Below are 27,009 nucleotides of genomic sequence, written 5' to 3' on the forward strand. Positions count from 1 at the left end.
GAGTACAGCACATAATTCAAGTGAATGGACATCCCTGCAGGAGACATTCAGAGCGCCTCAACTAGAGTCGCCTCTGGTACAGATAAAAGCAGGTGGATAATCCCATTTGGCTTTGGAGCATGGTTCACCGCCTAGCCTTTGGCAGAACGCTCTCGATGAAAATGAACTCTGCCCTCAGGGATGGCTGTTTACTAAATGACTTGTAAAATCACATATCATCTGTTCTCTTTAACAATTTATGACTGGGTGGGAACTGTACCTAAGTTTCCATCACATGCTGCTTGCCATCCTGCAAGGGAGCAGATGGGAAGTATTTACTGTAAATGACCTGTTTTCCTCTTTTGTTTTTATCGCTTAGAGAACTCCCTGCAGCAGAGTCATGCCTTTCACACAAGATGTAGTGGTTATTGGGTTATTATTTACAGTTGGAGCCAGCAGGCATTTACATGTTGTAAACCATAAGTAGCATTCACTGACTTTTTAACTTGGCGTTGTATTCTTCCGAGTCTTTGATTATGATTTCATAACTCAGTGAATATATAATCGGATTGCTTTGTTTGCTTGTTTGTTTGCTTTAAAGACAGAGTCAAATCCTATATCCCAGGCTGGCCTGGTACTTCATATGAAATCCAGAGTGAATATATAATTGGATTATGATGTCATAACCCAATGAATATATAATCGATCTTGATAGATTTTTGTTATAACATTTCTAACAATGAAAGATAATTTGCATCAAGAAAATGTCACAGAAACAATGAAAACAGAATAGATTATTCATGGTAGAATTTTAAATCATTGATGTGGATAATATGACAGAATCTTAGAGTATGACAGTCACTCGCTTCTTGATTTTGCCTGACCACAGAGCCATGGAGCATATCATCTGAAGCATAGTATGAACAAAATAATCTCTTCCACTTTAGTCATGTTAAACCAGATTCCTAACTGTGCCAAGTATTGCTCTATAAAATTAAATATGCTTAAGAAGTGTGGAGTTCCTAGGGAAGTTTGTTGTACTGGTACTTATGAGTGAAGAAGAGTTTAGGAAGATGTAACTCAGTGAGGGCCAGACGCAGACATGTAAAAGATGCTGTCTTTGCTCAGAGGAGGTGGGAACAGACCAGGACAGATCGATCTTTCAGTAGGAGATAATGTTGGAAAAAAGGAGAGTAATCACATAGAAATGTAGCACTAGGAAATAACTTCAGAAAATATTCCCATTGCACGTGGAAAGAGACTACCGCAAACACATCATACTGCCACATAAACAGAAGACCAGAGATGAATCTTTATGCATGTTATTTAAACCTTGGTACCCAAAACCAAGAAAATGAAGCAAAAAAAGAAAAAAGTAATAAAACGGGGCAGAAGTAGTGATTGCAAGAAAAACTACTAATGAGTCCAGGTTGTGTTTTCAGGTGATATAGTAGATAATTGCTATGCCAAGAAAATCCTGGTGGCATGGCTTTCTTTTGACTCAGTGTGCCTGCTCATATTTTCTTTTCAATGTGTTTACATAACTCACATATTTAGGTTTGGGCTACTTGTATTTGAAGTTTTAATTCATAATAATTTGTTTAGTAAAACACACACACACACACACACCCGTAAATGGGCTGCACTGTTTCTGAATCGTCACTACAACTCAACACCAATTGTACAACACAGTCAGAGCTTGTACTTTCTCTGTCAGTCTGTTACCTTTGCTTCAAAGGCAGACAGAACACTCTCATTCTCACAATGGATTTTTAAAATATAGCTATGAATTCAGCTATCAAAGTAATTTACCATGATTAAATTCAAATCAGGTATTCTAGTCCATGCCTGAAATCTCAGTACACAGGAGACTGAGCCAGGAGGTAGCCCTAAACTCCAGCCTGGATTTCATATGAAGTACCAGGTCAGCCTGGGATATAGAATGAGGATCTGTCCCTAAAACAAATAAGCAAGCAAAGCAAACTGTAATGGAAATGACATTTTACTTCAGTTCCTGGAAAAATACTTTTCCTTCCTCTTTGTGTCTAGACTCTTGTTGTGTCCTGTGCTTGGATGGTTTTCCAGACCTTTCTACTCACTCAGCCATACTCATATACTCAAACATTACATTATGAAAAGAGTGTTTTCTTTAGTAAGAAGCAACATTACCGGTCTTTGGATTCACGTGGGATAATACCATTATAATGAGATACTGGCAAACCATACTCCAGTGCTGACTATGGGCCAGTCAGTTTTACCATCACCTTATGTACAGTGACAGTTCAGTCCTCACAGTGACTCCATGAAGTAGGTTTCCAAGATCATCATGAAGACAGTGATGCACAGAGAGACAAACTTGCTAACCCAGGATTTGAACCCCGGTCTATGACTCCACTGTTCTTACTCCTCTCTGCTATGCTTCATGCTACACATCTCTATGATACCCATGACATTTTATTCCATACAATTTCTTATGCATATTCTTTCTATTCTAAGAAAACAGGGTCTGTGACAGTCATGGCTGGTATGCTCTGTTGGAGAACAGGGAAGCTTCTGAATACCCCAAGTTGTTCAGGATAGCCCCACAGCAAAGTCATCCAGTCTCCAAATGTCACTGTTCTAAGACGATCACAAACTCCATGTTACATTAAACTTTTGTACAGTATGAAACATAATAGAGGGTAGATGAGATGATTCAGTGGGCAAGCTGCTTTCTTTCAAGCCTGACAATTTTATCTTCATCCTCCAGGACTTACATGGTAGAAACAAAGAACTAATGCTTGAAAAGTATCCTCTGGCTTCGAAAGGCACTCTGTGGCATATGCGTACCCTAAACACACACACACACACAAATGCACACACACACACCAAGTACATGAACACTCTAGATAGATAGATAGATAGATAGATAGATAGATAGATAGATAGATGATAGATAGATGATTGATAGATAGATAGATAGATAGATAGATAGATAGATAGATAGATAGATGATAGATAGATAGATAGATAGATAGATAGATAGATAGATGATAGATAGATAAGATAGATAATAGATAGATGATAGATAGATAAGATAGATAGATGATAGATAGGTAGATAGATGATAGATAGATAGATAGATAGATAGATAGATGATTGATAGATAGATAGATGATAGATAGATAAGATAGATAGATGATAGATAGATAAGATAGATAGATGATAGATAGATAGATAGATAGATGATAGATAGATAAGATAGATAGATGATAGATAGATAAGATAGATAGATAGATGATTGATAGATAGATAGATGATAGATAGATAGATGATAGATAGATAGATGATAGATAGATAGATAGATGATTGATAGATAGATAGATGATAGATAGATTGATAAATAAATTAGATAGATAGATAGATGATAGATAGATAGATAGATAGATAGATAAATAGATAGATGGATAGATAAAATTAAACATATTAGAGGTACTGCTATGGCTCTGTATAACCAGAAAATATTAGAATAAAGAAATTCTTATTCTTGGGGCTTGCTTGGAGGTTGATTCAATCATGATACCAACTGAAGAATGTGATGAATTTTATTCAATGTCAACAATGAAAGCAACTGAAGAGATTGAGAATTCAGAAGTAACTATTGATCTGTAGTGAGTTGTCTAAGATTGTTCTGGCCGGGATACTTCCTGACCCTTCACTCAGAAATGAATGACAGGGAAAACCATTTCATGACCCTTTGCTAAGATCAAGTGTAGAAGTGGTGGAGAGAAAACAAGGATCATCTGTTCTTCGGGGCATATTCCCACACATAAGCCAGGAGTGTTCCTTTTCCACACAATCTATGAAGAATACATCCTACTCCAGGGTTCTCATTATTTTTACTTACCTCTAGGAAATGGATGACTCAACACCTCTGTGTGGTACTGGATTCTCAAGATTGAGAATTCCACTATACATGAGATTACCCAATGGTCAGAATCACAAATTTTACCCCAAATGCCCTCCAATTAATGTTCCAACTTGATTTCAAAAAATAGGGTTGTGTCATGATTTTCCATCATTAAGGTAGATATAAAAAAAGAGTAGATATAAAAATTTCCTGACCAGACAATGCCTAGGTCAGTGGTTCTAAACCTTCCTACTTATGTTGTGAATCCCAACCAAAAAATTATTTCGTTGCTACTTCATAGCTGTAATTTTGCTACTGTTATGAATCATAATGTAAATACTTGTGTTTTCCAGTGATCTTAGGTGATCCTTGTGGAAGGGTTTGATCACAACCCATCAGTTGAGAACCACTGGCTTAGGTAACATGATTATAGCAAGTCCTATGCTATGCCGTGAGAACTTTCCATAAACACAGACATAAGGGAAAATGAAAACAAGTTACTTACAATATATGATGGGCATAATGATATCACTTTCCATCTCACTGACAGGGTTTGACACAAGGCAGGTGTAGTTTCCAATGTCCTCCTTTGTTGCTGGAACAATCCAAAGAGTGTTGTTTTGAGGAGAAAAGGAGTGACTGGAGCTGATGCAAACGGGCTTCCCATTTTTTTGCCACTGGTAAACCAGCCTGGTACCTCCTTCTACCTGGCAGGTCAAGGTAATGTTGCCCACATACTCCACAGCCCCAGAAGCGGGATGGGACTTAACCATTGGCTTCATGACAGGATCTGCAATATCAAGAGACATATAAATGATTTTTTTTTCCATTTATAGAGCTGTATTAAAACTCTGAGAAGATTTTCCCATACTGAGTACTGGGAAAATGATTCCAACATTTTAACATTTTTTAAATGTAGATGGTTTGGTTAACAACAAGGCTATAAAAAGTCACAGAAATTTTAAAATTGTAAAATATGAAATATATTTATGCATTAGAACTAACCAAATTCTAGAACTTATTCTTCAAGTGTTGCCAATTAATCTACTTAACTTTTTATATAATAGTTCGTAGTTAAAATTCCAGAGTCCCACTTTTCTATTCATCATACTTTGTCTAACATCAAATTTCTCCCAGTCTCTCTCTTCCTTTCCTTCTCTGAACCTAAGAGCTCATGCATGTTAGGCACATGGTTATCTGCCGTGAAGCTATACTCACAGGCAAAATGAATACAACAATTTCCCTTTCTTGATTTGTAACATATACCAAAATCAGCTAGCAAGAAGAGATGTGGCAAATTCAAATTTTCATCCACATCTGAAAGTTAAATTATATACCTCATGTATGATATACTTTTGAAAATGTGTAGTGACTTTTTTGAGAGTGGCATGTATACAGCTTCTTTGACAAACTAAAGTCTACATTTCAATCAACACTGAGTTTATTTGGTAGCAAGATGTGTATATTGGGATTTTATTAAATTTGAAATATAAAGGACAAATCCAGTACAAATTCCCATTAGAAAGTCAAGAGATGAGAAACTATCTTTATTCTATTAATATGACATGCAGTAAGCAAATGGATAAATATAAAAGAACACAAATGTTTCTTCACTGACTTTTAGCTCTGAGTACATGGATGAGATTGGTCATTACAGCTAGGCAGTGGTAGCACATGCTCACGCTTTAATAGCACAGGTGGAGCCCTGTGAGTTTGAGATTGTCCTGGTCTACAAAGCTAATTCTAGGACACCCAGGGCTAAACACACACACACACACACACACCAAAACAATCAACAAAAAATACCTTGTCTCAAAAGGCTGAGAGAGAGGAAGGGAGGAGGAGGGAGAGAGAGAGAGAGAGAGAGAGAGAGAGAGAGAGAGAGAGACAGACAGACAGACAGACAGACAGACAGACAGACAGACAGAGACAGACAGAGAGACAGAGACAGAGAGAGACAGAGACAGAGAGACAGAGACAGAGAGAGAGACAGAGAGAGAGAGAGAGAAAGAGAGAGAGGCAGAGAGAGAGAGAGACAGAGAGAGAGGGAGGGAGAGAGAGGGACAGAGGGAGAGATTGGTAATTACATATGCATTCACTGTCAATCTCTAGAGTTCTTTACTCTGTTTGATAAAATAGTGCCTTCTGGGCCAGTGAGATAGCTCAGTGGTAAAGACACCTGTTGTCAAGCCTGAGATTGATCTCCAGATTGCACATGGTAGAAGGAGTGAAACAAGTCCAGCAAGTTCTCTTCTGACTGCTGCATGTGCTCTGCAGTATGTGCAGGAACACACACACACACACACACATACACACACACACACACACAAATAGGTGGTAAGAAAATAGTTACTTGTTCAGAGTTACACATCCTTCAAGAACAAAGAGAAGAGGCCTTTCCTTTTGTCAATGTTCTTTTTCTACATTCTGTAGATAAAGATACTTAGTAGTCTCCATCTAAGTAAGCTCATGGAGCACAGGGGGGCTAAACACATAGTCAGTGTATGATTGGATCCACTACTTTAGGCTTCGATTTCCCATCAAGAGTCCGGTTAAGTATGATGTTTCTTCTCAGGCAAATTTATCTTGTGTTCTAGTTACATTTTCTTACAATGGAAACTGTGCATCAGGGCACAAACAAACCTAATTCTCCAGCCCAGGGAGTTAGAAACAAATGAAAGATAAGAAAGGTCAAGGTTGAAAGTGCCTTGGAGTGGAACTGAGTAACTGGAGGACATCTGGCATTTTCAAGGTGGATATCATCTCTCGGTTTGTTCATTTAATTCAATCGTTTGTCTTCCCTGGTAAGAGCAATGGGTTTGCCATAGCAGCTTGTGTATGTTATTATGTTTTAAAAAGAAACGTGAATTGTGTATACTGGTCATATCAGAAACGCATCCCAGGCATCTCTGTGTGGAAATGTATATGGTCTGAGCTAACTAGGCAATGTGGTAACAGTCTTGTAAGTGGAGAGCCAATTATAGGAATAGTCATCCATATCATACACTTGCCTGAAACAATAACTCCTTTTTGAGGTTTTTGCCTAGATCCTTAAAGCCTGTTAAGACATTACTACTACATTTGGTGGGTAGGGGAGATTCATTTCCCTAAACAAATCCAAAATTACAATTCAATTATAAATTGTATGAAAAATTGTTGCAGGAAAACTTTATGAAAATTCCTGTTAGGTATTTCTTCACTTTTCCCACAACTGCTTTGCAGGCATTGGCTCCCCCGCTGTTGGCTTTAGTCCCCTGCAGCCTCTTCTGTCTCTCACCTGCCTCCTTACTCCTTAAGAACTACTGAGTCTGCTATGGTTAGCACAGTTCTGACACGGAGAAGAAAGAAGCAAGAACACAGATAATGTCTCTTCTCCCAGAGACCTCATGTTCCAGTCATAGAAGAGAAAATAAAAGTTAAATAGAGATGCTATTAGCAGGGGATGGCAAGCTCAGTGAACAACGAGAAAGGCGGAATTGAAGACAGTGAATACTGTGTGTGTGTGTGTGTGTGTGTGTGTGTGTGTGTGTTTGTGTGTGCATATGTGTTTGGGGGGAGAGAAAGAAAGACTAAGGTGATATTTTTTATATAGATTGTAGAGTGTACAGGGAAGACTTCACAGATATGATAATTGAGATGATGCCTAAAAGAAATAAAGGAAATGATATTTGTGATATTTGTCCAGATAGAGTGAAGAATGAGAACAAAGGCCCCAAGTTGTGAGTGCATTTGTCCTGTTCAAGGAAAGCAAGGAACCAGTGTGGCCTGGAGAGTATATAATGAGCAGAGGGGAAGAATAGGTCACGTAGATTCTGGGTATGCTGGACCTTTGAATGTTGTTGTTAGCACTTTGACTCCCATTTTGAGTGAGATAAGAAGCTATGACAGGTGTTTGCTGGAGGATGCGAGAGCAAAGGCAGAGAGACTAGAGAGCATGCTATTATAGCAGTTTAGATACAGTTAGAGGTGTGAGCAAGACGGTGGTAAAGGGTGGGTGAAAGGAGCTGGAGTCTTATTTTAAGATCAGCTAATGAGGTTTTCCAGCAAAATGATTAGTGATGTATGCAAAGCCTTGGCCTGAGGAAGTAATAGATTCAATTAATATTTACTAAAATAAATATATTGTCAAATAAATAGACAGAAAGGTGAGAAGTGCATAGTATATTTAATATGTGCCACTTATAAATATTAATACGAAAAAACAAGAGCCTGGAAGTTAGCTAACTCCTCTTGCCCTCAGAAAACATTCTATAAACTTCTATTGTCCTCACATAAAGTCCTTGCTCATTTTCCCTTAAACCTTGTACCAAATACGAATCTTCATATGATTAAAAATAGGGTGTTTCCTAAGGTACAGCCTACAAATGAGAAAATAAAAATGTCCATATCTTACTCTTTTGCAACTTTATATAAGTCCTTAGAAAACAGTGTTCTACTTCGTGTATGAAGATACAATGTTGTAAACTGGGTGCCTTCCTCATACACACATATCATTAAATATCAGAAATCCTTACAAAGTAAGTAATGGCACTATGGAAGCTCTGAGAATTCTTTCATTCACTCACAGTTGCAAGAGCCAGGATTTTAAAGCTCTGGAAGCTTGGTATCCTGAGTCTCTCGACCTAGCCTCCTATATACTGTCACAGAAAGACTCACCATCAACAGTGACTTGTATCTTCTGGCTTGCGGATAGAGTTCCATTTCCCTGGATGTTGACCTTCACAATGTAATTGCCCTCATCAGTGAACTGTAGTGGGTTGATGAGCAGAGATGCATTGGGTGGCATCATGGTGAACTTGTGCTGGTATTCCAAGTCCGGAACCACAGACTTATTTACCGAGCCTAGCAAGTATTTGGGCATAGTGTGGGATCTTTCAAACAGCCATATGATCTGGATGTCAGACGCTGGAGTGTGGAAGCCATAGTGCACTGGGAGGTAGAGGGCCTGTCCCCTGATGCCATGGACAGTGTGTGACGGCACGGTTACCTTCAGTCCCAGAGAAGAACCTGCTACAAAGGGAAAAAAAACTATGAGTGTCCTCAGCCACATCTCTTAATACAAAGGTTCGGTTGCAGAGAGAACTCAGTCAGATGGTAATCCTTTTCAAAGAAGAAGGCTTCTAAGTACTGACCTATTCTAGTACCAGTTACAAGTAGAGGTAAATATTTGTCTCTGAAACCTTCTGCTTTTGAAAGACTCCACCCACTGACTCTGCATGACTTCTCTAAAGGTAGGGCAAAAAGGAGAAGCAGAAATGATTATCTACTATCATTTCAGAATAATAGAAAAAGAAGAACTGAGAAATATTATGAGCTCTAAAGTCCAGCAGGACCTTTAAACACATTTGAAACTAGACCGTGTCCATGTCATATTCTGGTAAAACTATGTAGATCCTGAAATATTAAAGGATTACTTCTCTGTAAGAAATTTCTTCAAAGCCTTCTGAAATAGCTTAATATTCGATTTTTGGAAGTTTCCTCGTCAATAGTCAAAGTCATACTAATTCCGAGTAACTTAGTAAAAGTGACAGGAAAATATATACTCAGGTGAAATCAGACATCCCTGTCCAAAAAGGACTCTGATGTTTGAAGAACAGCAAGGGGCCAGCCGCATCAGAAGTAACAGAGTAGAGGAGAAGCACAGAGCAATACGAGGCTATTGATAGCCAGGACGAATGGAGCAAGATTTTAAATCCACAGGAATCTTGGGTAGTTTTACTCTATGTACAATGAAAATATAACTGGAGTTTGCTATCAGAGGAGGGCCATGACTTTTCTAATGATTTATTTATCTCACACTAGCTGGGAGGAAACTGGACTGAACACAGAGAAAAGCAGGAACACTGAGGTATCACGGGGAGTGACTGCAACAAAGCCAGCAAGAGATAGGGGTATGCTTGTGATAAGCCATGGTGTAAGAGATGGGGGATATGCTGAGGCATGGTGCAAGAGATGAGGGGTGTGCTGAGCCATGATGTAAGAGATGGGGGTTGTGCTGAGGCATGGTGCAAGAGATAGGGGAGGGGTATGCTGAGCCATTGTTCAAGAGGTGAGGTGTGTGTGTGCTGAGGCATGGTGCAAGAGATGGGGTGGGAAGGGTGCTGAGGCATGGTGCAAGAGATGGGGAAGGGGAATGCTGAGCTATGGTGCAAGAGATGGAGGGAGGTATGCTGAGCCATTGTTCAAGAGATGGGGTGTGTTTGTGCTGAGGCATGGTGCAAGAGATAGAGGAGGAGTGTGCTGAGCCATGGTACAAAAGATGCAGGGAGAGGGTGCTGAGGCATGGAGCAAGAGATGGGGGAGGGGAATGCTGAGCCATGGTACAAAAGATGGGGGAGGGGAATGCTGAGCTATGGTGCAAGAGATGGGGAGTGCTGAGGCATGGTGCAAGAGATGGAGGGTGCTAAGGCATAGAACAAGAGATGAGGGCTGTGCTGATTAATGTGAGCAGCTACTGCACTGCAGGATATACACTTACAATAAGGAATAAAGATTCCCTTCATGTTCTTGACTGAAGTCGTCTGGAATATTAGAGCTGTAATAAGGAGCTAAGTCATGGGGCTGAGATAGAGAACTACCTGTTTGTGCTGTGGTGTGAGAAAATCAAAAGCCAGTTTAGTGCATACTCATTTTGAGGTGCCTATGAGACATTCATATGCTGAATGAATATAGTGATCATGCTCTCATTGTTAAACACACTAAAGTTGGTTAGGATACAACTAGAGACCTGGAGAGAAATGGGGCATGGGGCTCTTCCTTATGTACAGTCTTATGAAGTGCCTGTGTTGTTTGGGCCCATGATCTCACTGCCATGGCTGTATCTTATGTTTGCATGTGGCTTCTTAGCTCTGGATCCTGTAGATGCCCTAATATAATATAATAAATATAATTAATATAATATATTACCATTTGCAATAAAAAACAGTCCTTTCAGTATACTATATTTTTAGAACTCTAACTGAAAGCTCTTTGCTTCATTTTATAAATGGGTAGTATTGGTATCAAGTCACCATCAGAGGAACATTTGGAATAAGAGAGTAATGTATGGAATTTAAATGTAGACTATTTTGAACACCAAGAGAAAAGACAATGGCACAGGGCCAGTGAGATAGACCAATGAGTAGAGGTACATGGCCACCAAGCCTGACAACCTGAGTTCAATCCCCAAGACTCACATGGACCCAACAGAGAACTAACTCCCTACTTCACAGTGTCCTCTGACCCACTCTCACGCTGTAGGTAGCACACAGGGAGAGTCTCTCTCTCTCTCTCTCTCCCTCTCCCTCCCTCTCTCTCTCTCTCTCTCTCTCTCTCTCTCTCTCTCTCTCTCTCTCTCTCTCTCTCTCTCTCTCTCTCTCTCTCTCTCTCTCTCTCTCTCTCTCTCTCTCATTCTCTCCCATTGTGGGACACTAGACAGGCAGTGCAGTCATTGGGCCTTTATGTGTCCCTGGGATAAACACTTCATTTTCACTTCCCTGTCAAAGGTATTATAAGGTACATGATTTGTTTCTCTATAGACAATTTCAAGAAAGTTAAACTTAAAGTCCTCCTAACTTGAGAGATTAAAAATAAAAGAGGACAATGAGTGCTGGAATATCTAAAGAGTAGAATTACTTGAAGCAAAAGAGCAGTGGATTCTGCGAGGTACCTGTAGGAAAAAATATGGAAGACAGTGAGCAAACCAATGTCTTAGGACTAGTGATGTCTAAGACATGTGAAGCAGAGGCAGAGAGAAGGGAGAAGCTCCAACGGCAGACAAAGGCTGGGCTTTGGAATGGGAGCTGGAATAGGAGCATGTTCCTCCTTGGATATGTGTTTTCTGAACAAATAAAAATGGTACCTATGTCTTAAATTGAAATTGTAGATACAACATTTCTTGATAAGGAATAAATAAAAACTAATTTTTAGTTCATTGTTTCTATCTTAAGGCATGAAAAACATAACTTTCACTGTGTTGCTATGGTTTTTTGTCTCTTGACTACATATGAAAATATCTACTAGCTGAGTGTCAGGGTTCATGTCTGATTTTAGATTCCTTTTGAAACTATGTTCACTAGTAACTCTTGGATTCATCACTTGCAAATTGCCCTGAAATGAACATCATCAGGATGGTATGCATTTTCTAAACTTGCAAAGAGAATATTTTATTTGACATTTTGCTAAAGCTGGAAATGTGAATTCTTAACAAAGGATAGTCAGTAAATGTGGTTTTGGGTAAGGAGAGCATTTAGGCCTCTACTCATTGTCTCAGGCGTGAAAAGAGTGCAATACTAGATTGAGGCCTAGAACATTTCTTGGATCGCTAATTATTCAGGTGCTTGATGCCTTGAGGTACTTTTATCAGAGTAACCACTACTTACATTTCAAGTGGAAGGATTCAAAGGATTTTGAAATAGCGACTCTCAGTATTTAGTCCACATATGAAGTTCTTGGTCCCTGAATGTGTGCTAACAAATTGGCAATTCTGCACTTGTTACCAAGCAATCAAGGGGCTATGGTGGGAATTACATCATTGACTTGAGAATGCATTGGGAAGAGCTGTATGGCTGCTGATGTAAAATGAAGTGGTTGCTTCTTGCATGGAGCAGCTTTGTCAATGACTTAAGATATTCCTCAACTCATCCTAGGAGTCCCTGCTAGACTGTGGGGTTGAATATCATTTTGGTCAATCAGGTTTTTTTTTTTTTTTCCATTTGGGGAAGTTGTTGAAGAGGTTCTTGCTCTCCTGTTTTTCTATAATTTAGTCTATATAATTGTCTTTGGAAAAGATTGGTTGGAGTTTCATTAATATGCTGGAAATGGTTGCTTGGCACTGTATTACTATGGAGTAACACTTTCACTAAAATGGAAACGTTACTGACTTTTGAATCTTGATTTGTATGTAGGCTCTCAGCTATGAGCAGGATGACTTAGAGACTCTTAATAGGTTATGAGGAGAATTTTTATTTTATAAAACACCAAATATACAACAAATATTGCAGTCTGGAGAGAAATAGTTACTTTAGTAGAGCCAATGTGGTGACATACAACTTTAATCCCAGCCCTTAGGAGGAAGAGATCTTTGTCCTTTTCCCCAAGAAAATAAATAAACTATGTTGGTAGAAAAAATTATCTTGAGACACAGGTTGCTAAATAGACCTCACTAAAGTGCTTTTTCTTGCCTGGAATGTAGGGTTCTCCTTCCTCTACCTCCTGAATGCAGGAGTCAGAAGTGTGCATCACCACATTTAGTGAAAGGACCAGCATTTATATGACATTTACAATCACCACATAAATGAGGAAACAAGCTCATTGGGCTATTTAAGAGAATGAACCATAGACTATTGCTTTAAAATACTGCCAAAGATATTTCTGAATGTATTCAGTGCTTTAATATAAAATGAAAAATTCTTCACCAAATGTGTTGTGAGGTTTTTTTTTAAATGCACACCACAGTGAGAGATATAGTATATCTTTCTGTTACATAGCATTTTTTCCTGGAGATTGCCTATGTAATTATTATTAACTATTTATGTAATATAATTATGTCATGATTATTAATAAACATTAATATTATTTTGCCATTAGAGACAGGTTGTCAGTATGCGGTCCTGACTAGTATGTAGAACAGACTGGTCTAGATATCATAGAGATCTATTTGCCTCTGCTTTCCACCTGGTGGGCTTGAAGGTGTGGACTATCACCCACCAGTGCCTGTATTATTTTTATGGGACAATCTATAGGTAACAAGTGTCAGCGAGGAATGAGTTTCCTTATATCGGCACCTAAAAAGTCTTCCTACTAGAAATGGCTTGGATCTTCTAATGCGATGACCCACTGTGAGACTCAGAGAGTAAACAGATAGCATGCTGCCTGTGCATGTTAGAAGCACACGGTCTTCTATACCCCTGTTTCTTGCTATATATGTAACACACCCATGTTTTCAAGCATAGTGGTTTACTAATTTAGAAAAACAAGCTGTGTCATTTGAAAAAAATTTAAGTGTTTTCCTAGTTTCATGAGGAAACACAAAAGAATAAAGCTTTTTACAGCTTTTCTCTGTGTGAGCAGATAAATTTCAAGAAAGAAATGGCGGAAATAATAATAGAATTTTAACTTTCTTTTGATATTCCAAACACTCACACATAAATGAGAATTTTGGTTTTGCTAGACTGACCAGTACTTCCTGGGTGTAAGAGAGCTGTTAAGATCTTCTGCCTGGAAGGCACTAACAGTAACCCAGAGAAGCATGGAGAATACCATTCATAAACTGGTAAACAAAAATACAGCAATAACTTCACTTTAGAGATTTCTTAAAACATATAACAACAATACCTATGAAAAGAATATAAAGTTAAGGAATACTTGAAAGTGAGCTGTAAAAATTATCCATGTTCCATCAACAAAGAACTCCTGCAAGCAGTTTGATTGTATTGACTATAAACATTAGGTTTTACAAAGTGACCTCTAAGGCAGCTCAGAATAGTTGGTATTTTTTTCCCCATTAGCACACACAGTATTAGCAAACATAACACGACTATTGTTGACTGAAAATAAACTCTTGCATCATTTAGAAAAAATAGAATTTACAAGCCTGTATTTTGAATAGACTATTTAATCAAACACAGGGGCTACTTTAAAATTTTTTAAAGGCACAAAGAAAATTCAGGATTTTAAAAGCAAAAGGACTTTCATTTTACTTGTGACCCCTTGTGGCTTGCCACCTCCAGAGAACATGAATTTTAGTAAGGAGGGAGGTCTTGCTCTATAGTAACAACTTTATTTTTAAAGTTGGGAGAAATCACAAGTCTATTTTAATTAATTTTATTTTAGTCAAATTTCTCAACTGAATTCATTCATGAATTCTTCTTAAGGCCAATTACAAAAACATTATCTGTGAAAACCTAGCAGTCCTACTGTTTAAAAATGAGAGAGAGAGAGAGAGAGAGAGAGAGAGAGAGAGAGGGAGGGAGAGAGGGAGGGAGATAGAGAGATAGGGAGAGAGAGAGAGAGAGAGAGAGAGAGAGAGAGAGAGAGAGAGAGAGAGAAAACACAAAACAGGATCACTTAATAGCTAAGAATGATGTTAAATTATGGTAACATACAATATTACAGGTTTATATTTGATAGTATGACAATATAGCCCCTGAGATGACCACAGTTATGGGGAACAAACACCTTAAAAATATACAGATGGCAGTTTTATGTCAGTGAGATTTATATGCATTACATACAAATGTGAATAATAATTATGCATATAATGAAAACTAACAAAATATATTAGTGAAAGTAAAACTTTAAATACTCCCTAAAGTCCAAAGCTCAAATTGTTTTTACACATCTGTTATTCTTTAATGCATAAAGCTCCTTTTAAACTTCTATCAGATAAATGTAAACAAAACAAGAAACTAACTTAACTCTTAAGATCTATAATAGGAGGAATGGAAACTCTTGATGAGAAGAATATTGGTGGATAACAGTGTGTCATGATATAGGGGAGGCAAACTTTACATCAAAAAGGAGAGATAAAAAAATTAAGATATAGTAAAAAAAGGAGATAAGACTAGTCATTGACAAAGACAAAAGCTAAAGGCATTTTGGAGCACGCATCCTTTTAAACACATTTCTCTCATTTGTCATTTTAGCTAGAACTCCACATTTTCCATATTTATATTAAAGAACCAACAGTTTGGATGCTATTTTTAATTTGAGCAATACCTTTAATTAAAAGAAAACCACTACCATGAATTGTTTTGAATTTCATTCCGTGTTTTAATTTAATCCACTAATAGAACATTTGCCAATTAAAACATTAACCATTAAAGATTATTGAGCCTATCGGTAAGCGCTGGCAGAAGAAGAGACTCGGGAGCTTTGTATGCTGCCTTAACTTTCTTAGCGAGTCCCATTGACAATAGCTGTTGCTCCAAGGAAACAAAAGCAATCATTTCTTGAAGCTCATTTCTCTTACATGTTCCTGTTTCTTTGCTGGAACAGTGTGTTATTGTTAAAAGGTTTTGACCTGTCCTTCAATTATCTGAGAAAATCTACAGCCCTAAGCAAATATTTACCTTATGCCTTCAACAACAACAACAAAAAAAAATTCACAAAGAAAGCCAACAAAACCCCACAACCCAAACCCCAAATACCTAAAAGCCAGCTCACGTAGGGCCTTACCTATAAGAAGAAGGTATATTTTGCAAAGAGAGATCCCAACCATGCTGCTAAGGAGCTCCATGAAAGCATCTTGTCCCATGTATGCGGCGCCCTGTTCTCAGTGGCAAGTTGGTTCATGGACCAGCAGCTGCTGGTTTATTTGCTAGGGAAATTAGCAGTGAGGTAACAGCCCCTAGCCTGCCTCTTGCTTCTGTGATTTGAATCTAGAATGAATGTGTACACACAGGACACAGGCAGTAGGAGCACCTGTTATATACTCTGCGAGAGCACAGGGCTGTGCCTTTCAAATAGTTTCTTGGTGATTCTCAGTAATTTTTCAGTATGGCTTTATAAATTATACTGAGTTATTCATAATCAGAAGGAGGAAGACATTCTCTTTAGGTGACCTTATGATAAATAAAACCCAAATCTGCTTTCCTATCATGAAAAGTTATGCCATTATTTTGAAATTTGAAAAAAATACTTTCTATGAAAATTGAAGTACTTCATGAATTTCCTAAGTAGCCATTCTTCCTCATGAAGTTACTAATTATCATATAAAGACTGTAGCTAAGAACCAAAACAGAGCATTAGAATATTTTTTGTGTTATATTTTCTATCACAAATGTTTTATTGGATCTCTGTAGTCATCTCACTTTTTTAAAAAAATAAATCACAGGTATGTTTGCAAGTGGAGCTGAGGCATACATTTTACCTAATGATAATGCCTAGCATACTCTAACAAATAATACCTGAGGCCATATTTTCTCAGCTGAAGCTTAGAGGAGGTGAACCAATAACCATAAAAATCTTGCCTGTGTGTTCTGGCTACATCATCTAGCTCCTTTCATTGCCATGGAAATAGGTGGGCTGAGAACTTTACCTAATTTGGTAAGTTCCAAGTGAGCTATTATTTGTAAGAAGGCTCTGGCCCAAGCTTTCTTCATTAAATGGAACATATGCAGAAAAAAGAAAGACTTGAAACTAGTAGAATTCTCAACACAAGTAAGTTTTAACAGGGAAGTCCCACTGAAGAAGTTCAGTGGTTGGGGGGTGGTGAAAGGCATAGCTTTCCATTTTAAGTGCTTAAATGAAGTCTGTTATTCAAATATTATTAAAAATAAAAAAGAAACAATTGTTATTCTGGAAACCAGCTTTGGAAATACTCTTGACATCAGTGTTTCAAACTTGTCAAAGATGTGTCTAAAGGCAAAGACACTACTGTTGGGAAACCCGAGTACTTTATACAAGTCAGTTGCTTTACAATGCTTCATACCTCAGAAATATGTCAAGAGCATCCTCAAGCCCAGACAATGGCTACAAGTTTCTCCACACACTCAAAATCCTGCACACATATTCACTTCAATTTATTTGTTTATATGTATACTTTCCTTCTCAGATCCTTGACTACAGTGAACAATCTTAGTCATTGACAGTTGGCATCCAAGCATAATTCTCATTTTTCTTAACATGTTTCCCCAGAAATAAACCCCTGTGCTCTTAAGCCTAAGTTGTCTGCTCCTTAGCCATTCCTTAAGAAATGCACACAAATTTTCATATCAGATTGCACAACATCCAATTGGAAAAAAAAAAAAACTCATAGGATTTAAACAGATATCCCACAAGCTCCTTCACCCCATTTAGATCAAGCTGCTCCTATTAAATTAGATAAACCTTCATATCATCCTTAAACCAAAAATGGCTTATTATGAGAGTTCCGGGATCCTTGACAAGATGTGAGAAACAAAGACAGTATGGAGGGGTGTCCTTAGTGTCAAATATAAAGGACTTATAACTTAAAGGACTTATAAATATTCCAGCATTTTCCTCATTTTATATTAAAATACCCATTTTTGTGACAGAAAGAAATAGTGGTTATTTTAATAAGGACTTAAGTACAAGAACAATCCATTCTTGTGCTCTTTTTCCTGTCATTATATACATTAAAATTTTTGAATTACATGTGTGGTTTGTATAAGAACTGTACACGTTGACCATGCGCCCTCTAGTGGTATGCAGGTAAATATAACTGTGAGACTATTTGTGAATTCAGGAGTTTTACACTGCAATCATACAGGCAAATTCAACTTCAAGAGCTCCCAAACTGGCAGAATTCCTAAAAATAGTTCCAAAGGGTTTTCTCAGAAAAGGAAAATTCTCCCATAAATATGGCATCATTGAAGGCAGTGGCAGGTAGATCTCTGAGTTTGAAGCAGGCCTGGGCTATATTAACGAGATCCCATCAGGGTTGGGAGGTGGGGTTGGGTTGTCTTAACATGGTAGCTCATAGCACAGTTGATAATCTACCAGCTCTTTCTGTAAAAAAAAGTGCTATATCCTCATTGTTTGCTCACATTAGTTATATGTGCATTAAAAATGAATACACTAAACCATTTCTGTCCATAATGATTGCATTAATATAAGGAGTCACTGGAAGTGTGTGTGGGGTAAGATTAGGGCAGGACTGCTTTCTGACCTTGCCAATCACACATGGCTTACTGTTCCTTTAAATTAGGCTGGTTTTGTTTTACACAGTGAGTATCTAGCATAAGCATTTCAGGAAGCTGTAATCTTCAATACAGATAGGTCTCTTATTATTTATTTACAGAATTATTTATACTAGGAGAACAATGGGGGAAATCCTCAAGATTACATGAATGATTGTATCTAAGATGAATCAGGGAAGGAAAACATTTATTATTATAACTAACTCTGTAATTACATTTATCTCAAAGAGAAGTACATCTGCAGGAAGAGCCAGCCACTAGAGGAGGCAACTGTATAGGCGATTTCTGCACTAGTGCCCAAGCCTCCATACAGTCAAGTTGACAACTGCTGACTCCCAGAGGGCCTAAGCTTTATTTTTATAATAAATGTTAAACTAGTGTAGTTAAAAAGGCATCACTCCTCAGCATAAACCTTTAAGCATTTGAGTCTTCAGTTTACACCTCTACCCACCTTAGGTAAGTATCTTAACTTCTCCACACCTGTTTTCATCATTTTTTAACATGAAGATGATGCTAACCTCAGAAGATATTCATGCATATGAGCTTGTGTGTGTGTATCTTGTGTTTTTCTTTCTTTCCTTTTCAGTCTTTTTGTTTGTTTGTTTGTTTGCACGTTTTGTTTTCTAGAGGGAGAAAGAAAGAAAGCACGTGGAAGTGAGGTGGTGGGGGCAGATCTAGAATAAGTTGGGGGAGGGAAACCTGATCAGAACATATTTTATGAAAAAAATGTAATACAAAACAAAACAAAAAAAATACCAGGATGAGTGGAGGTGGCGCATGCCTTTAATCCCAGCACTTGGGAGGCAGAGGCAGGTGGATTTCTGAGTTTGAGGCCAGCCTGGTCTACAGAGTGAGTTCCAGGACAGCCAGGGCTACACAGAAAAACCCTGTCTCAAAAAACCAAAAAAAAAAAAAACAAGGAAAAATGCTAATGCAGATGCATGCATGAGGTCATACACATGAAGCCATTAACAAAATTTCTCCCGATTCGTAAATTTTCATTGTTACCTATTATTATTAGCTCTGGGTTTGCTCCCTCCCACAGCAAAGTTACCCCGTTTCTTTCTCCTTTATACTACTGACAAGACTACAACTTTAAAGTGACACGTGCTCTCATAATTACTGACCTCTGCCACAACTTGCCTTTGCTAAAGCAGGTAGAAAAAAGATAGGTGGGGGTAGACAAAATCCTTTGGTTTTATTAGAGCGTTTACAGGGAATGTCAAAAATGAAGAAGAACCTATGGCTGGCCATCAGTACCTTAGTCCTGCCTCCCACTTTCCTCAGGGCACACCCAGAACCACGGAGAAATGCCGTCTTAGGTCACCTGTCCAAGTGCTCTTTATGGAGGTCTTTTTCTCAGTCTCTTTCCTCTCCCCTCTAGCTCAAGTGTGCTTTCTGTCGCACTCCTAGAGGGCGTCTGGTCAAAGTGGGCTATCTACAGTCGCCTCAGAGTTTGTTTAGTTCAGTGGCCAGACTACCTAGGTCTTAAGTATTCGCTACGCCCAACCCTCTTCCTCGTCCAGGTAGTGGCTCCGGACCAGAAAGATTCGCAGTTCATTGAAGCGGTTGTTTCTTGGGAAATGTAGTACTGAGGTTGACCTCCTTCGTTGATTGCAGCCGGAAGACTACATTTCCCGTCATGCTCAGGGAAAGGAAGGCTGACCCAGGCGGGCAGCTCCACGTGACGACTCACTATGGCTTCCCTGTGTTGTAGCCGGCTGTCTGGTGGTCTTATGTGATTTGTTACTTCTCTGAGGCAGGGTAATCGTCTCTCGACTTCGACATGCAAAAAATCAAATCTCTCATGACCCGGCAGGTGAGTTCTGTTGTCTGAAGCAAAGAGCTTCCCGCTCCCGGCTGGAAGAGGAGTCGAGACGCCCAGTTCCTTGGTGGCAGTGGGCGGAGGCTTAAGTTATAGTGGGTGGCGGGTCTCAGGGGTGTTGGGCAGCTAAAGTAGTACCCTGGAAAACTCACCTGAGCCTCTTTGATCCGACCTCGACTCTTTGTGGGAAGTGTCTTCCTACACACATTCGTTTAGAAAAAGCCAATCAGGGAGTTGGGCTGTCTTTGTCTCTCCTCTTTTGCTTTAGTTTCCTTTCCAGGACAGCCTCAGCTGCTTTGCAGCGTCTCCCTCGTCCTCACTGGTGGTGGTTTGCCAGAAGGTGCCCTGGAAAGTGAGGTGGGGTCCCCAGTAGGTGGGGAAAGTGCAATAGAGACGACTCGAAAGAACAAGGGTGAAGGCACAGGGCTGTTTGTAGGCAACATTGGTAGTGTTGTGGTTTGGCAGCAACTCTCCAAACCTTGTAGCTATTTTCTGCATGTAAAAATGGGAATGACAATTCCTTATCTACGCCCCCCCATCTCAAAGTATCGCATTGTAGGTCACCAGTAAGCTAGTATATGTGAACATTTTTGTGTATTGCTACTTAAAAAAAAAAAAAAAAGTTCTGATAATGTTTTTGCCAGAATGATAATTCCCGAATAAGACTGCTACTGTATGTCTCATGTATGTTAGGGCTTCCTAATACTGTGTCTCAACTTCCTTCAAGGAGTTGAAGAAATTTATTTTTAGGTATTTAGAAATTTTTTTTTAGGTATTTATTGATCATTTTATTTCAGAAACCTTTGTTTTTACTGTAGCATTTTTAGCTACTGTAACATAATTAGAATTTTTCTTTGTTTTAATAAGAAGTGTAGTTTAGATGAGTTTTAAATCAACGTGGCTTAGATATGTTGGTAGAGTTCTTTCTTTAAAGCTTCACTTATAATTTCTTTTTTCTTAACAAAAGAGAACAGGAATACAAAACATTTCTTGGCTTGTGGATTCAGAATGTTAGCGATAGTGGGACAATTTCATATAATTTCTTATAGACAGTACATACATAATCCTTGCATAATGGTTTTCCTTTTCTTGATTGGAGTCGAGAAACTAGGAAAAACATTCTGTGGGTAATAAAACAAACCCATAGGTGAGCAGAGGCGTTTAGCAATCTTTCACATTGTTGAACTCTGCTGCTTGTGCTTCCTGCTACTTCTTACTTGAGAGTAGGTTTGGAGGCTGCTCCATCCTGAGTTGGGAGGAGAGAGAGCAGTCAGTCAGGAGCTGACTAGGAGCCATTCAAGTGCTGGATGACTACATTCTGGTTTTGCTGTCTTGTCTGCTTGGCCTTGCCTGTTGAGCAACATAGTCCACTGTCTGTCATACTGATGGTGAGCACCTTGTGCTGCTGCATTTGGACTTTTTCTTCCTAAGGTTGGTACTCTTCTCTATTGGGTGCCTCTTATCATGGGTGTCTAGTAGTTTCGGAGATTTGACTTTTTGGTTTTGGACCTTGCCTTATGAAAATGAGTGGGAGAGAAGAGCCAACCAATTCCAGAGAACTGGTGATAATGTATCCATAATGTTTGTAAATGTAATTCTGACTCTGCAGAAAGTGTGAATTCTTAAGCCTCACAGTTTATTGAATTATAGTAGGTAACGTGTGCTTAGTTGGAGAGAAAAAAAAATCTTTAGAACATATACAAGAGACTACTGTAAAGTTAAGAGGTTTATGCAAATGTGTGGTCCTAATTACATGTTTAAAGCTCAATTTATACATATTATTATGCTGTTGATGTATATTAAAGAGATGAAATTCTGGTTTATGAAAGTTTAATTTTGTGTTCTCTCTCTTGCTCGCTTACTCATCATTTTGATCATTCTTTGCAAAAGGTTCACAGGGATGGATGCCCTTTGTTAGCTGGACCTTATGTAGATGAGATCTGTGACTCATCATTCCTCACTATGCTGGCCTCTGTTCTTTCAGTTCTATCAAATTGAATTGCACATTATGGGCCAGGCACTATTCCAGCAGATTTGGGAGAGGCAACAATGGATAGAATAGACAAGTGAGTGCTAAGGAAGACTTGGTGAGGAAAATGTTTGAGGAAAAGGAAATAAGGAGGTCGCGGGGGGGGGGGTTGACGATTTAAGATCAATTATATCTGTAGATATCGGCTGGTCATAGCTTCCATGCAAAGATAATACAAAGGCCTGATAGAAGTGAGGGTGAACTGGATGAGTGAATACCAGCAGAGGAACAAATTCAGGAACAGTGTAGGCAGAGTAAAGGGAATAAAGGAAAAGGCCTTAGGAGATGAGGTCAGGATGAGGACATTGAGCTAAAGGCAGGAAGCAGGTAACACTGAACATTACAGGTCAGCGCATACCATGACTTTTGTGCTGAGAGAAATGGCATTTGGCCATTTTGGCCCGTTTTAGTAATATACTTAAGAAGGGAGAAGAAAAAGGATAGAGAGACTACAGAAGCTACCTCAGTGATCTAGGTGGTAAAGAGAATGGGCCTTGTCCGGGGTGCTAGTGCTGGACATACATGCACAGACACTGCTGGATCGTGGACTTGTTGTAAATCCCCTCATGTGTTGTGTAAAGAGTCAAGGGTGGCCCAAGTTGGTTTAGCTCCTGTAGTTAGAATAGAATTATCACTTTCTGAGATGGAGGACACTGGAGGAGCAGTGATTTGAGGGAAGAGGTTTTTAGACTTTTTATATGAAGACTACTTAGATATTTAAGTAGAGACTTTGACAAATGGGTCTGAGTGTATGGGCAGGAATCCAAGGCATAGATAAACCTTCAGGAATTACAAGTCTATAGCTGCCAGACACAGACAGACTGGCAGACAGCATTGGCTAAAGTTAAGTGGAGTGACTATAGATATATGGAAAGTCCAAACTGCTCTTTGCATTTAATATTAAGAGATGGATTCTGCAGAGCAGAATATGAAGGTGTTGTCAGTGACATATGAAGTCTGTAGCAGCCTGATGCTTACTAAATAGTTACAGAATGAATTTGGATAAAGAAGAAAATATTAAAAAGCAAAGATTTAAAAGGTGCTATAGATCCACCAGGTAGGACTTGAGTGAGAGTCAGCTTTGGGACTGAACAGCCTTGGGGCAATGGGGACCTGCAAACAGCCCTCCCTCCCTCCTTCTTCCTTCCTTCCCTCTCTCCTCCCTCCCTCCCTCCCTCCTTCCTTCCCTCCCTCCCTGCCCTCCCTCCTTCCCTTTCTACCTTCCACTCCTTCCTCTCTCTTTTCCCTTTCTTTTTCTCCCTTTCCTTAAAAAATTTTTCTTGTTTTTATAGCTTCTATTGTATAACTTTATTTAATTTTTATTTATGTCTTTTCCCTGCATTCATCTCTCTGACATGATCCCCTGGAACTGAAGTCACAGGCAGTATGAGCTGCCATGTGGTTGCCGGGAATTAAACCCAAGTCCTCTGGAAGAGCAGCTAGTGCTCTTTCTTAACTGTTAACCCATCTCTCCAGACCAAACAACAGCACTTTTTTTTTTTTTTAGGTTTTTCAAAACAGGGTTTCTCTGTATAGCTCTGGCTGTCCTGGAACTCACTCTGTAGACCAGGCTGGCCTCGAACTCAGAAATCCACCTGCCTCTGCCTCCCAAGTGCTGGGATTAAAGGCGTGCGCCACTACTGCCCGGCTTACAACAGCACTTCTTATGAAGTGGTGGGGAAGAAACTCTGGCTAGGTTGGGCTCAAATCAGATATATTGGGGAGAGAGACGGAGAGAAATTATAAAGACTCAAGTCTTTCTAAGATGAGAAGGAACAAATAGCTGCAAATTCCATTTTGTTCTAATAGGACAAAAATTGTTAATTTAATAAAAGGAACAAAAGGTTCATATAGCTGTAATCGAAGTGTCTTTATTGCTGATTGATCTGGGCTGGAGAAATGGCTCAGCCATTAAAGGCTAGGCTCACAACCAGAAATATAAGAAAGTACAAAGGCAGCTTTATTGATGCTAAATTTTATATACATTTACATTGGGGAAAATTATAAAAAAAATAATTAGAAAAGAGTATTTGATAATGGGTAATGATAATAACAAATATTTTGTTTAATAAGTGCAGAGCACCACAGTTGCAGAGGTAAACTTATACCTTCGATGAGAATAGCAGAAAATTGAGTTCATATTTAGTAAGAACTTAAAACACTGACAATGGTTAACAGCCTATAGTCTTAAATTACAGTTGCATGCCAGATATATTTGTGGAGACACGGAGGTCCTTATTTTCATTTCTGTTATGCTAAAAGAAAAACCATTTCTCTGTGATCTAATAATTCTAGTATAAGGGTTAAAACTCAAGAGATGTTTGCAAGCTAGCAGGTTCTGATTTGGTCCCTCATAGGCAATGTCCCTTTCATTCTGTATAATGTTCTTTATAATTCTGAGTTCTCACCATGGTTAGGGTATATCTCACAGGAAGGGTAGGAAGATTGTGCAAGGCCACAGGAGAGTCAGGGGACAAACCAGGAAGTCTTTTCTGGAGTCCACTCCATTCTACTGGCTCCTGACATTGTCCTTCCAACTTACCAGGAAGTCTGCTCTGGAGTCCACTCCATTCTACTGGCTCCTCCTGACATTGTCCTTCCAACTTTTATTATTCTTACTTTGTATATTTGGCAGAAAGCTGCCATGCTTTCTGTATGATAACATTACATAATGTTGTGTAATAATTTAGAGGTGAAGCCTTTTTTTTTTTTTTTTTTTTTTTTTTTTTTTTAGATACTGGTTTACATCACACGTATTCTGGCATTTATGGAAAGAGAAAACAGACATTCATTCAAGGATTTCTGTCAGATTACGTATACCTTTAAAACCTGTTTAAAGACATGCTAACTACATGTTGAAAATGGCATCTAAATAATACTATCATTTGAATTAAATTAAAAGTTTTACTTTCCTATGTGTACATAGTTATGTATAATATATGTCTATGTAGGTTTATGTGAGTTGCAGGATAGGACAAACAGTGCAAGCCTTGCAGTGGGAGCCAACAAACACTGCAATGCAAGGCACATTAGACTTCAGTAGACATTATCCCAGTAAGAGTTCCTGGAAACTGCAGCCTGCAGTCAGTCGCATGTTCTCATGAGAACACAGTGCTGAGTAGTTGCAGACTGGAGCCTGAGCAACAACTTCTACCCAATAATTTACCTTTTTTTTTTTTTTTTAATTTTTTTGTGTGTTTGTTTTGTTTGGGAACTTTGCTAGACATTGGGCTATAGAAGCAAATAACACTTGCTTTCTTCTTTCCTTAAGACTTACAGTGTGAAAGAAGTATGTGCACTTCATATTTAAAACTTCCCTGATTTGGCTGAAAGATTGTTTTGAAAATGTCTAGCTTTGTTTCTGAAGCATGAAGAGTCCTGAGTCCCCCGATGTGGGAGTGAAAGTACAAACCCTGACCCAGTCCAGAAGAGCCTACTGATTAGGTGCATGGCAGGGCCCTGGACCTTTAAGATCTTCCCTGGGTGGTGTTAGTGGACACAATCCTTAGCTATGTTTGGAAGTACTGTGTGCCTTGAAACATAGGGCTTTTAAGAAAACTCTTCAGAGGAGATAATTCTGAAACTGGTGGAGTGCTGGTTTTAGATTTTTGGAGATAGGAGGGAGAGAGTGATAGCAGGAAGGAAGGAGGGGTGGGCTAGATAATCTGGAAATAATAGTATAAAAATGCTATTATAACCTTGTAGATGTGACCGGTGCTATTTCATAGCAAGAACTGTAAGCACTCCGATAGCACACTATGTATTGTGGTGACTAAAGACCCCAGAGTCAGTAGGAGACACCTGAAGGGCAATTGTATGTTGTAAATCTCTCCTCAGAATTATGTTCTAGCTGCTTTCCCTACAGGCTAATGCCAATTCTTTAAACAGCATATTTTTTAAGATGGGGCTTTAAAGTAAAGTTTAATTGCTGAGTTCTTCCTAAGTGCCCCTGGTATATGTAATGCTTTCTGAACCCCTCAGCTGATGTGCATACAGAAGGACAGCTAGAGAGCGGAGAGACGGGACTTTACGTCTGAACCCAGGCAGCATGAACTGACTGTATTAGTGACAAATGATCAAGATTAACCGAGGTCTTACTTATGGTTTAATTAGCATTTTAGAAGTTTTGAACTAGATGAGTTGGTGAGTGTATTTTTATCTGTAAATCATCATATTATGGCTTGCTTGGATCCCTTTTTTCAAGGTGAATTTATTAATGATTTAAATAAAAATATGTTTATAGAAGGCTTTGTAAGTTTTCTTTCTTTTTGTTTTAAAGTTGTGGTTAAGATAGACTTCTTCTCTGCTGATAGTGACACATAATACTCGTTTATTTTAAAATACTCCAAACACAGTCTTACTTGACTTCGTAGCAGACCATATGTGTTAAGTGACATTTGTTCTTAGACTGTATGTTCTCTGTATTTTGAAGCAGGAAAATCTCATTTTAAAACTGTCATGTCTGTTTCACTAGGTGTGTTGTATCTTTTTACAGTTCTTTAGCACAATTAAATTGTGTTTGTGTGTCTCTCTCTCTTTTTTAAGGGTCTGAAGAGTCCTCCTGAGAGCCTCAATGATCTTGGTGCCTTTGAGAGCCTTCGGGTCCCTGGAAAGGTATTGATCTACTTGTGTGGTTGACTTTTCA

The 27,009-nt window shown here is 38.8% G+C and overlaps 2 protein-coding genes across 9 annotated transcripts in view; one reads left to right on the forward strand and one right to left on the reverse strand.

Moving 5' to 3' along the window:
• Hepacam2 (HEPACAM family member 2) overlaps positions 1-20,121 on the reverse strand; it is a 42,440-nt gene extending 22,319 nt beyond the window's left edge. For 2 of the 8 annotated variants that reach the window (XM_031381083.1, XM_031381084.1), the window contains exons 1-3: positions 16,025-16,226; positions 8,525-8,878; positions 4,374-4,658 (exon numbers count right to left, since the gene is read on the reverse strand). In XM_031381083.1, coding sequence (XP_031236943.1) covers positions 4,374-4,658; positions 8,525-8,878; positions 16,025-16,103 — 718 coding nt within the window. In that variant the 5' untranslated portion in view covers positions 16,104-16,226. The other 6 variants (XM_031381089.1, XM_031381086.1, XM_031381088.1 and 3 more) reach the window with 6 other exon arrangements.
• A 40-nt stretch (positions 20,122-20,161) lies between these two features.
• Vps50 (VPS50 subunit of EARP/GARPII complex) overlaps positions 20,162-27,009 on the forward strand; it is a 113,808-nt gene continuing 106,960 nt past the window's right edge. The window contains exons 1-2 of the mRNA XM_031381092.1: positions 20,162-20,329; positions 26,910-26,978. Coding sequence (XP_031236952.1) covers positions 20,297-20,329; positions 26,910-26,978 — 102 coding nt within the window. The 5' untranslated portion in view covers positions 20,162-20,296. The remainder of the gene's footprint in view (positions 20,330-26,909; positions 26,979-27,009) is intronic.

The sequence above is a fragment of the Mastomys coucha genome, unplaced genomic scaffold, assembly GCF_008632895.1.
Source record: "Mastomys coucha isolate ucsf_1 unplaced genomic scaffold, UCSF_Mcou_1 pScaffold20, whole genome shotgun sequence".
NCBI lineage: Eukaryota > Metazoa > Chordata > Mammalia > Rodentia > Muridae > Mastomys > Mastomys coucha.